This window comes from Humulus lupulus, chromosome 4 (assembly GCF_963169125.1).
Source record: "Humulus lupulus chromosome 4, drHumLupu1.1, whole genome shotgun sequence".
NCBI lineage: Eukaryota > Viridiplantae > Streptophyta > Magnoliopsida > Rosales > Cannabaceae > Humulus > Humulus lupulus.
In genome coordinates this window covers 34,870,748-34,883,876 of record NC_084796.1, presented here as the reverse complement: position 1 = coordinate 34,883,876, position 13,129 = coordinate 34,870,748, and the positions used below count along the sequence as shown (strand labels likewise).

The 13,129-nt window shown below is 35.7% G+C and overlaps 1 protein-coding gene across 1 annotated transcript; it reads left to right on the top strand.

Annotated features, from left to right (window-relative positions):
- Positions 1–7,558: 7,558 nt before the first annotated feature.
- On the top strand, positions 7,559–9,966 carry LOC133830319 (dof zinc finger protein DOF5.6-like). The gene is made up of 2 exons (XM_062260279.1): positions 7,559–7,942; positions 8,858–9,966. The coding sequence occupies exons 1-2, from the start codon at positions 7,889–7,891 to the stop codon at positions 9,740–9,742; spliced, it is 939 nt and encodes a 312-aa protein (XP_062116263.1). The 5' UTR covers positions 7,559–7,888; the 3' UTR covers positions 9,743–9,966.
- The last annotated feature ends 3,163 nt before the right edge of the window (positions 9,967–13,129 follow it).

Here is a 13,129-nt window from a genome sequence, read left to right as displayed (position 1 = left end):
AAAATTGAAGGAATTCATTGGGAACGTGGACAACCTAGCTTTTATATCAGATAGTCATGCTAGCATTACTCATGCTTTGGAGGTTGTGCTCCCAGATGCATACCACGGTGCTTATTACCACCACATTTGTATGAATGTGGTTGCCAAATTCAAAACCGACCACTGTCACGATATGCTTGTCTGCCTCGTCGGGTCGATGTAGTCCTTGAAGTGTTTTGGCTTGCGTTTGTTCCTCCTAACCTCAAAGCCTTCAACCTCACTAGGGTCGACAATGACTACACCAGGCGTACCATCATCACTGGCCGTCACAACCTCCACAAGAGTAGAAGGAGGACCATCAACCTGATAATCTGCAGGGAGAATGTCAGACCCTGTATCTGATGCCAGAGATTGCTTCTCAGCCAATGAGAATAACTTGGCTAATTGAGCCATGATCATTGACTGATTCTCTAGTAACTTTACCTATCCCTGCTTTACCCTCTCAAGCCTTTGTACTAGCTGGTCACATTCAGGATGAGACACATGCCCTGATGATGCAGTTGCTGGTGGAGTGGGCTCAATCTCATTTGGGACATCCTCATAAAAAATAGCTGATTTTGCAACCTCACCCAACTTCTCTACAACTTTCTTTGGATCTACTTCTTATTTTACTCTAGTCTCAGCCTCGCCCACTCCCGTTCCCAACTCAGGGAATAGATCAACGTCAACATCTGTGAGGCTATTGTAGTATTCCACCTCACAGACGTGGCTTCAACATGGAAAAGACAACCAACTGCAATAACAAATATCATTTGTTACAAATTATTTAATAAAGTAAACCCGTAATAAATTAATTTTATTATTTAAGAAGATAAAGTGAAACTTACACGAGTCTTGGCAAACAATGAAACCAACTAAGCTGTAGAAGGAAAGATATCGGTCTTGGTGGACTAATTAAGCATCCTGGGAATCTGGTTCCCACTCTTCTCACCATATTTCCTCCCAATATTTGGAATGGCATCAAAAGCCCAATACTGAAGTGTGGGGGCATAACCATAGAAACTATACTTTGACTCTTTTTGTTGTTTTCCTGAACTGTCATTCTTTTTATCCTCGTACAATTTCAATTGTTTCTTCATGTCTCTCTGAACTCCTCTAATCAAATTTTTTAAAGACAACTTCCCCCATAGATACTTGAAGAAGTGATCAAGATTTTCAACCAATTTAGTGAATCTCCCCATATGCTAGTTGTCTTCTTAGGGGCATTCAGTACCCCCCTTGATCAAGTAGCATAAACCCAGCTTAAATGCATCTTCAGGGTTTGTAAAATCCTTCAGAGCATCCTCCAACTGACAAAAATTAACCTTCACCTCACCATTAAAATATTCCTCGATGATCCGATCACTGGTCAGATGCTCTTTCAACTCATTCATGGACGACGTCTTGCCAAAATTTTGACCGGTGACTAAGGGAAACTCCACAATACCAAACTTACATAGACTGTTCCCCACGTATAGAACTGACCCTCTTCAAGCTTCTTGCTTTCAACCTTATGCAACATTAATTGGTGTAATAAGACCCTAGAGAAATTAAAGTCTTCGCCTTGAAGAACTATCCCAATGGGCATGCCTTTGCTTGTTCAATCAAGTCATGCCTCTGAAACTGCTCTATAAGGGTTACCATGTGAGTACTCCCCCTATAAGTAAGACGGGCTGGAAAGTACTTCTCCAAAGGAATAATAAGGCAAGGCATCTAGTTTTCATCGAGGCCTCAAGGTACTCAATTTCAAAGGCTATGGATTTTCGAGTCCTGTTGCGCCATGTCGAGGTGACATTAATAGACATGTGCCATCAAGGTCTACCGTGACCTGTCAAGGCCTATTGAGGCACACTTAAATTTTCCAACTTTCTAACCAATCGAATTCCATCGAGGCATGTCGATGTGACATCTATCGAACCTTGCCGAGGTTAATCGAGCCCCATTGAGGTCTATAGCGGTACTATAAATCTTACATTTTCAATTCTTATCGAGTCATGTCGAGAGTTGTCGAGGTGATAGTCATCAAGGCCTATGGAGGCCCATTGATTTCTATCGAGGTGGATGAAAAAAATTGAAAAAAAAAACCCAGATTTGCGTATTCCCAGCCCCGATCTAACCTATGAATAAAAATTTAAAAAAAAAAAAAACAAGCGCAGACAAAAATTGCAGTATAAACCCAGAAATGGATCGAGCCCTAACGTTCGCCTGGCTTCTTCGCTGTATGGGTCGTCCCCTCCGATGTCATCACCTTCTCCGGTCGTCCCCTCTGACGCACCAACGTGAACGACAAGATCCGAGCAATGCCCACGGGGGTTTAGAGAGAAATCGACAGATTAGAGGGTAGATTTGATCAGGTTTCTTTCTGGGCTTTGGTTTCGGGACCGAGAGAGTGTGGGAGAGAGAGAGAGAGAGAGAGAGAGAGAGAGAGAGAGAGAGAGAGAGAGAGAGTGAGACAGAGAGAGTGAGAAACAAATGTCAAAGGTATTTTGGGAACAAATGAAAACAATAGGACCAAATGGCATGTGAATATTCACTACTACAAAAAAGGCTTTTAGGACTAGCATTGCGAGTCCTAAAAAATCCCATTGAGTGCCTTTAAGTAAGATTTTAGGACTCGCAACGCGAGTCCTAAAAGAATGTTTTTAGGACTCGCAATGCGAGTCCTAAAAAGTCTTATTTTTAATTTTAAAAAAATTAATTGATAGCCAAAGCACCCGCCGGAGCTCCGACATTAATGGCGGCGCCACCACCCCACGGTGGTGGTTCGGGAAAATGATCAATCATTTAGTGGGTTTTGATTCCCAAAGCACAAGGAATGCATTGGTGGTGTTCGTTTGGGTCGGGGTGGCTCGAGGCGGTCGGAAAATACTCGGAAGAGTTTGGGAAAAATAGCACCACCGCAACTTCAAACGACTTTAGGCGGCGGAGGGCAGCGCGTGAGGGGCTGGGCTCGCGGGGGTCGAAGGTCGCCGACCTTCTGCGTCCATTGCGCCGGCGCATGTAGGAGAGGGGTGGCCGGAGCGCCACCGTCCGTGGCTTGGTTGTCGAGTTCTTGAGAGAGAGATAGAGAGAGAAATGGGGGAAGAGAGCAAGGAGAGAGAGAGAGAGAGAATGGGCTGTTGTGTTTTATTTTTCTTTGTGAAGTAATAAATAGTAAAATTTTAGTTAAAAAAAATAGGAGGGAATTTGAAATTTTTTAAAATTCAAACTTTTAGGACACACATAAGTTTTTAAGACTCGCAATGCGAGTCCTAAAAACATTATCGTAATTTTAGTTAACAAATTTGGGGGGAATTTAAAATTTTTTAAAATTCAAATTTTTAGAACACACATAAGTTTTTAGGACTCGCAATGTGAGTCCTAAAATCATTCTTTTAGGACTCGCAATGCGAGTCCTAAAAACATTCTCGTAATTTTAGTTAAAAAAATTGGAGGGAATTTGAAATTTTTTAAAATTCAAATTTTTAGAACTTGCAATGTGAGTCCTAAAATCATTCTTTTATGACTCGTAATGCGAGTTCTAAAAACACTATCGTAATTTTAGTTAAAAAAATTGGAGGGAATTTGAAATTTTTTAAAATTCAAATTTTAAAACACACATAAGTTTTTAGGACTCGCAATGTGAGTTCTAAATACATTCTCGTAATTTTAGTTAAAAAAATTGGAAGGAATTTGAAATTTTTTAAAATTCAAACTTTTAGGATACACATAAGTTGCGAGTCCTAAAAAGTCCACAAGGTGTTTCTTTAAAAAAGAAAACTCAAACTTTTAGGACACAAGCGAGTCCTAAAAGAAATTCTCGTTGCGAGTCCTAAAATGTCCAGGAATTTGTTTTTAGGACTCGTATCTAGGTGAGTGTCTTAAAAAAGTATCATAAAATAATATTTTTGTAGTAGTGATTGGCTATGATATTTTTTTAGTTAGTACCTTATATAATGCATAATTGCCCAAATTTACCAATATAAATACTTTAGCATGCAACACTGTTCCAAGCTGTTATATACTGACAATGGCATTGGATCAAGTGCTAGAGGTAGCTAGTGGGATATGGTGTACCATGCATGATTAATATATAAATTTTAATTTATTTAATATGGTCAAGAAACCAAGTTGAGCATATATAGGTTGATGGGGTTGTCGTTCAAGTTCATCATTTCTTTACATGTGGACTGAAAATGCTTTAATAGGAGGATCTATATTAGAAGGTGATTTAGCTAAGCTAGTATTTTCACATACATATATAGAAATAGTGGGGTGTGGGGGCAGATTTTTCTAGTTGGCCCAAAAGAACCTGATATATATGTTGACTGCACTCATAGCGAGGTTTGGCAATTGTTTGACCACACCTAACCAAAATATAAATTATAGATCTCATGTATATGATATATATATATATATATATATCTGTATGGGAATGGGACCACATCGAATCTATATGATGAGATGATTATGCTTTGGGCACCGTCTGATCCTACCAAGATAAACATTCTAAATTGGCAATGCGCATATTTGAATTAAGAGTTTGAAATTTGAACTGACATATATAGTTTGATCGTTATTGTGCTAAAAAAAACAATCGTTATTATTAAGTTTTTTTTATATTCCAAAGCGTATTCTCTATGGTCCTTACCAACTAAAAATTTAACCAAATATACTTTTGAGAACGATCATGATCATCATCATGACCTTAATTTGAAGTTTGAACCACGACAAAGGGTAACTAAAATTGACCCTCTTTTAACTTCTTACTTGAAATTATAAGAAGGATAAAAGAAGAGAATTTTTTTTAAAGGGGTTTTACGAATCAAATACTTTTAAGTAGATAATGTATTTAATATAATTCTTTCAACATATATTTTTTTAAATAATTTAATTTTAGATATATAGAGAAGAGTAACAAATAAAACAAAAGTAGAAGAAAAGAAAAAGAAGATCAAAATGTACCACATCATAATAAAAGATTATGCATGAAGATCATGGCCTCTGACCGTGGCTTGAAGGAAGCTTGAGTTTCAAGACTTCTCTTCTCTTTCTTTTCCATGTTTCACTACTTTACTAAGCAAGACGAATAATCAACACACTAAAAGTGATCCTGTCTGATAATCCCAATAATTTCGAATATACAAAACATGCATCAATAACATCCATCGTGAAAGTATTCATTTCACCTATGGCTAGCTATATAATACCACTATATCTATGATCCATATATAATATTCGTGTATATAGAATATTATGTATATACCAGCGTATACATTAAATAGTTATTACAAAATTATTCCTATCAACGTGTTCCTTGACAGTGTGCATGTATAGATCTAGATCAGCCTAAAAGCTTTTAATTATATCAGTAATATATGAAAATAATAAAGTTGAAAGATGTTCTAATTAAAGCTAACTATATATAATATTATTTAATAGGTAATATTCTTTATTACTACTCACTCTCATGTCAATTCCATATATATAGTTAGCTTAAAGTGGAGTTATCATATATATAGCTTAAAGAAAAAGGAAATTAAGATAGGGTATCCCTGTGTTTTTTTAGGGGATCAGTCATTTTCATTCTCTTTTTGTTTGTTTTCTCTTTGGCACTATCAATTTATTCATTAATATGAGCTATAGATATACATAAAAACCTAGCTAATATATATATATATAAATTTGCAGCTGAATATGACCCAGTCATATATTCACTTTTGAAACCCACATGGAGCTCATCACAAAATTATTGCAAGGATCATCATCAGTACTATTCAGTAGTAGTACTAGCTTCATTCAAGAACGCTTTTCTTTTTCTTTTTTGTCATACCTTTATTAGTAATTAATTAAAGAAGCTCCATATTTAGTTATATATAGGCACAAAGAAACTGAGACCAGGTTGAGAATATCGATTGGCGTGGTTATAATTACTTGCTGATTGAAATGATATATTTATATATATGTGTTAAGAATCTTGTGTACGTTTATACACAGCATGCAAAAAGTATATATAACAATGATGAATGAAATTGAACTCACCACACACACACCCAGACCAGACCACTACTAAGCTTACAAGATGATCATATATTTGGATAAGTTTAAAAAAGAAGAGAAAAGAACAGAGTACTTTATATATTAATATTGTGATTTGTTGAAAGAAACGTGGGCAAACAATATTCGCTTTATTCACATTTCAGTACTTCTGACACTGTGATTTGGGACCCCTGGCTGGCTTGGCTGCATGCCAGTCTGATTGAGTGTGTTGCTCACGCTATATAATATATATCCTACTACATGTATTTTCGCAACTTGGCTTATTTTTCATATCTTTAATTTTTTTATATATATCTGATTTATATAACGTGGACGTTCGAATTTTTCTTATGTACGTACATATCTACGTATTCATATATACATAGACAGAAATATGCATGGTGGGGTTACGCGTATATATATGTATATAATCAGTAAGTGAATGCGATCAACGTTGTGTTAAACATGTTATATTTACATCAATCAATATGCAATGGAAATAGTAATCTATATATATTTATTATTATTTAGTCATATTAAAATATTAGTACGAATATGAGTACTACGGTTGGTGTAATGCCTTAAGAAGTTACCTTTGATTAGTCCTTATATATGTACAGTAGTAAAAACTTCTTCTCAAATCCAAAAGAAAAATAATGCAATTTCAATTATTAATTGTTCGAATTAATAATCTACGCATAATTAAAAGCTAATGTCAATCTAACATTAAAATCACATGCATCGTACGTGACTCTCGTAAGTTCAAATTTCTGCCTGGATATTTAATTTCAAAGATCTCATGATGAGTTTGATTTTTAAGATAACAAAGTAAAGTACGCAGTTTATTTTCGTCATTTATTATTATATGAACATTTTTTTTTTTGAAAAAAAAAAACAACATTATCTTCAAATGCTTCACATACAATACAACCCAAAAAAACAATTTCAAGAGAAATATTCGCAACCTAACAAAGTAAACCAAAACACAATTTCTTCGAGCCGTGGAAATTTCAAAGTTGGGTTCAGCAAGACACTAGAATAGATTGGTGGTGGGAGGCACGAACATGATGATGATGATCCAGGGTAAAATGATGAAGAGATTGATTCTATCCTTTGTTTGTAGGAGAGAGCGATGAGTGGATCCCACACACATGGCCCCCGCAAGTTAGAGTGCTCTTAGGGTATGTTTCCTTTATCGAAAGACCCAAAAATATTCTCAACCTTCTGTCACTGTCACCCTCAGTACTCACACACACAAAAATACAAACCATCATAATCCTATAGCTAGCTAAGATTAATTCATTATATATACTTTTTTAATTGGTGTGACATTAACGGGTGACGACAACAGCCGCGATATCTGACGTGTGTAGCCGAAATCCGACGGCTCACAATGTCCCATTCAACTCAATTAGCATGACATCAGGTCCGTCAGTACGTTTTCTCTTGATTATGCTGATGAGGCTGGGATTTTGGGCCCAGTGTGTTGGGGCAGAGTGCGGAACTGGTCGGGTCCACTCACTCATGTTTTCCCCACCGACGGTGTTTTGTTTATACACAACCGCAGTAGGACTACGTTTGCTCTTTCTTTTCTCTTCTCCTTACTTATAGTTCCCACCAACTCTGTCCAACACACCAAACCAAACCAGACCATCTCAACTCAACTCAACTCAACTCCTGATCAGATTTTATATTTAATTCACTCTCTCTAAGCCATAACTACTGTTCATATCCATCGATATAGTACTATACTTCTCATTGCTAGAACTCTTTTTCGTTCTTTACTTTCTCAAATATATCTCTTCTCTTGGAGTCATTTATATATTTGTAGTATAAGCTATATAGCTACTATATGGGCTTTACTTCTCTTCAAGTTTGCATGGATTCACCATCTGATTGGCTACAGGTATGTTACTATATGATCCGAAGCTCTTCCATAATTGTAATATAAATGGATACTATTGCTATAAATATATATATATATATTAGTTTGCTTCCATGTTCTAATATTGCCATGATCCATATTCATGATCACTGGTTATTGTTTCTCCAGAAAACAAAGGATACACACACATATATGATAACCTTAGATTTTGCTAAAAAAAAACAAAATGTATTTTATATAACTAGGACTTTTCTAAAATTTCAATAATATTTAATAAAAAAAATTGTAAATTTATTGCAAAATGAAGTTCATCTCTTCATGCTGGGAATTTGCTAGTTTCACTCTCACCGGTCACCGGTCTTATGTTTTCTTGGCAAATTTTATTAATTTAATAGTCCTCGTGTATTTTTCCCACTGTAACCACATTTTTCACGATCGAAGAGCTAGCAAACATTTCTGGCCGCCATTATTATTGAATATAAATTTGACTATTAGTTAACAATGATTTTATTCAATTAATTAAATATGTAAATCCATAAGAAAATGCCGATAATAATTAATCGAAGTTTTTTGTTTTTATCTCACAATCAAGGTTTTTTTTCCCTTAAATAAATGTAATCGATCAATCCAAATGGGAATCTACAAACAAGGCAGCACTAATATTACTTATTCTAGGGGCGAGTTCTTGTCGGAGACTCGATAAATACTATACTAGTACACCTCTCTTTGATTACAATTATACTGACACAATTTTAGTTGATATATATATATACTTGAGAAACGACAAGGAATCTTATCTTATAGATTATAGACTCTATAGCTGTAACTATAGCTCTAGCATTATAATTTCGATTTGATTGATGGATTGACATTATTGCAAACGACATCATTTCTGACTCAAAATCTAACTCTCCTGAGCCATTGATCCAATTTCAGGGCACTATTCACGAGGACTCATCAGGAATAGACTCTTCGTCCCCATCAAACGACAACATTCTCACATGCTCAAGGCCCTTAATGGAACAACAACAAAAGCTAAGACCCCCACACGACCATGCCCTCGTCAAGTGCCCAAGATGTGACTCCACCCACACCAAGTTTTGTTACTACAACAACTACAGTCTCTCTCAGCCCAGGTACTTCTGCAAGACTTGTCGTAGGTACTGGACCAAAGGTGGGACCCTCCGTAACATTCCTGTTGGCGGTGGTTGTCGTAAGAACAAGAAAGTCGCACCCAAGAAGCCAAGCGACAACAATTTGGGTGTCGTTTTAGTCAACAATAAGAATAATGGTGGTGGTCTCAATAATAATCCGGTTGGAGGGAGTGCCACTGACCTTCAGCTGTCGTTTCCCGACCAGGTTCAGTTTTCTCACCTTAGTAACCTTCTGGGTTCTCACGGGCCAGGCCCAAATGGCTTTTTTGAAAGCCCTAGGCCCATTGATTTCATGAAGAGTAATACCACTACTACTGATTTGGGCATGGTTGGGATGGGACTTGGTAACTTGGGTGCCTCTTCACATCATCATGGAATGGAACAGAATTTTCATGGCTTGTGTTCTCCATTTGGACTGTCCTTAGATGGGACTGGATCCGGGACTTTTATGGACACGTGTCAAAGGATAATGATGTCGTACGAAGGGAATCATGGGGACCAGAATGGGATTGATGTGAAGCCAAATACAAAACTCTCATCCCTTGATTGGCAAGACCATGGTTGTACGGATGCTGGCAAAGACTCGTTTGGGTACTTTAATAGTTTAGGGTCATGGTCCGGTGTGATGAACAATTATGGTCCCTCCACAATGAACCCATTAGTTTAATCTTTTCTTTAATTAGAGTCCTTAAGGTTAGTGGTGTGATTAGTGACTTAATTATGATATGCTTTAGACAGCTAGGTTATCCCACCTACTATATATATAATAGTACCATATATTATATTAAGTTCTTTAAACAAAAAATGGATCTCCCATATTGACAGTTCTTTCTTTCATTTTTCTTTTCTTGGTTCTTTTTATGTAATGAATGTGATCTTTATTGGTTTTTATTGTCTTGACTTATTATAAATATCAATATATAAAAAAGAGTGTGAATGAACCTTGTAGAGTCAAAAAATGACTGCTTTCATTTCATGCAAAATGTAAACTCGAATATATATTATATATATATATATATTCTCTTATTTATATAATTATAATGACTTTTTAATATTTCTTTTGAGTAATTTGGTTTCATGGGTGGTAGACATTCAAAGCACTAGGACTTGTTATACTACCAAGAAAGATACGATAGCAATTTTTGTTCCTTGGTACACAAATGTAGTCTTATTTTCAAATACTGCTGTCTGACTAATTAAGTAATTATTGATTAAAGTGGTTCAAATACGTCTTTATGTTTTTTTTTTCTTCTTCCCCTTTTTCCACGATGTCTCTACTGATATGAATTCTTTTTATTGAAGAAAAAAAAAACTACAGAGAGAAAGAAGAACCAAAAGGGTAAGCAAACTAAAGCAGAGTTTTCCCTATAATCTACAAAGAAATATATCAATAAAAAAATAAAAAGGCAAAGTTTTCAGTGAAAGTAAAAGTTGAGTTGGAGTTGTGTGTCGTTAGCATGTGGCTCCATTCAATTGTACTTTGGTGTGTGAATGTGGCCCCACTTTATGATTGGTAATGGAGTGGGAAGAAGTAGATTGCTAAAAAGGGTGTTTTATCTTTCGAACAATGTTATGCGTCCACAGCATAAAATTGGGTTAATTTCTCTGTCCAGAGACACCCAATCAAAAGAAGATAATGATGGCTCGTGGGAATTTTACTCTTGGGACCAAAATCATTTTTCTTTCCGTTTTCACAAGGTAATTAAGATAGCTAATGTTACGAGTGATTGAGACTACTTGCATAGTTAGCAAGTTGTTATTGGTTTATTGGTTTAAATGCCAATTAAGTTGGTTCCCGGGGCTCTTTAGGTGCATACTATAAATTACTCAGCTTTAGACGTATGGAGAATGATATATTTTTTTTTCTAGTTTTAGTTTTCAATATTCAGTTTTCTCTCTAAGAGTTTAGTCAAGCTTTTGTACTGTTCAGAGACTTCGAGTTTCATGAACTCATTTAGTAAAGTTCTTGTTGGTTGTAATATTGAAGATTGAGCTAGAAAGAAGAAAGCCCGGTGCTTGCTTCCTCGTGGATGTATACACTCTCATAAGAGTGTTGAACCACATAATCTTTTATTGTTCTTCACTTACATTACAATTAAGTTTTCAAGTTCAATATTTCTATTATATTTCAATTATGATTTTATTGATACAATCCAAATAAATCTATTGTTGTGTGTGATTGAACTAATCACAACAAGTTGTATCATTGCTCAGGTTACGTGAAATCGAGATTTTGTCCTAAAGTTTCAAGAATCAATCCAGAGTGGTTGCTGCCAAATTCGAGGTGGACAAGTTTATTGGAGGAAATGATTTTATTCTTTGGAGGATTAAAATGAAAGCTCTATTAGTGCAGCAATGAATTTCAAAAGTCATTGATAGTAAAGCTCGTGTTGAACTTGGTGATGATAAAAAGAAACATTCAAAGATTCAAATCAAAGTTCATATTGCCATCTTGCTCAGCCTTGGTGATGAAGTTTTAAGATCCATGGTAATCGGTCAAGAACCAAGTCCAAACCAGGGAAACAATGTTATTATTGTAAAAAGGAAGGTCATTACAGAGATGATTGTTATGCTTTGAAAGCCAAGTTGAATCGAGACAAGAACAAGGAGAAAGGAGAGGTCGATGTTGTCTCTGATGGTGATGAATCTGCTGATGTATTAGGCCTATCAAGCAAGAATACTGGTGACAATTGGATTTTCGCTTTGGGATGCTCATTCCATATGATGCCAAACAAACATCTATTATGTTCCTTTGATTAACTTGATGGTGGTATTGTGCTACTGGGAAACAATAAGGCATGCAAAGTCATTGGAATTGGTTCAGTTGTGATCAAGATGCATGATGGTATAGAAAAGACAATTCAAAATGTGAGATAGGTCCCTGAACTTAGAAGGAAACAACTGTCTATTGAGGTTCTTGCTTCAATTGGATGTAGTGTAAGATTGAAGGCACAACATTGAAAGTGTCAAGAGGTTCGTTGGTGGTCATGCGTGGTGAATTCAAGAATCAATTGTATTTCTTTAATGGTAAATTTGTTATTGGTGTAGTTTCTGTTGCTTCTCAGAAAAATATAGGTCTGACTAGGTTGTGGCATTTGATACTTAAGCACATCAGAAAAATAGGTCTTACTCAGTTAGAAAAAATTGGTGGCTTAAAAGGGAAATTGTCAGGCAATCTCAGCTTTTGTGAAGAATGTATTTTTGGGAAGAGTTGCATAGTTAAGTTCAACACAGGAAAACACACTACAACAGGTATTATTGACTATGTGCATTCGGATTTATGGGGACCAACAAAGGTTCCAACTCTAGGTGGAGCCAACTAGATCATGAGTATTATAGATGATTACTCCTTTAAAGTTTGGGTACTATTATTGAAGTCATCAAAACCTTGAGAGTTCCAAAACATGGAAAATGTTGATTGAAAATCAACTTGGAAGGAAAATTAAGGTGTTGTGCATAGACAACAACTTGGAGTATTGCTCAAATGAATTTGACAAGTTCTGCAGTAATGAATGGATTAAAAAGCATTTAATAGTTAGGAAAACACCTCAGCAAAATGGTTTGTGTAATGCCTCAATTTCTTGAGGCGTTAATTAGACACTTGTAATAAAAGAACGTGAAATAAAACACCTTTTCTTATAAAGAAATCGAACGTAAATGACAACCCAAATGTTTAAAAAGAAAAGAAATTATGGAGTTTCATAATCATTGTTAAATAATAACAAACATTTGAGTCTGACCATAAAACTTAAAGCATCATTTAAACTCATAATAAATCATGTCTTAAAAAAACTGATCAATAAACAAATTCCCAAGTAGGCCCGACCCCTAACGATCGTTAAATCCTTGACATGTATGCCCTCTGCCAAAGCTCTCCAACTCATTGCCCTATAGCAACTTCCTTGCCTTTGCCTGCAACAAGAGTACCCATGAGCCAATGCCCAACAAGAAGAGTTGTGTAGGACACAATCCCCTTAAACTTAACCACGAACATATATTAATACTTCAAATAAAATACAACAATAAATAATTAAATCATAAACATGAACATTAA

Excerpts from the sequence above, each read along its gene's own strand:
- LOC133830319 (XM_062260279.1), top strand. The coding sequence starts at position 7,889 with ATGGGCTTTACTTCTCTTCAAGTTTGCATGGATTCACCATCTGATTGG. Across the intron at positions 7,943-8,857 it reads CACCATCTGATTGGCTACAG|GGCACTATTCACGAGGACTC; the intron begins GTATGTTACTAT and ends ATCCAATTTCAG.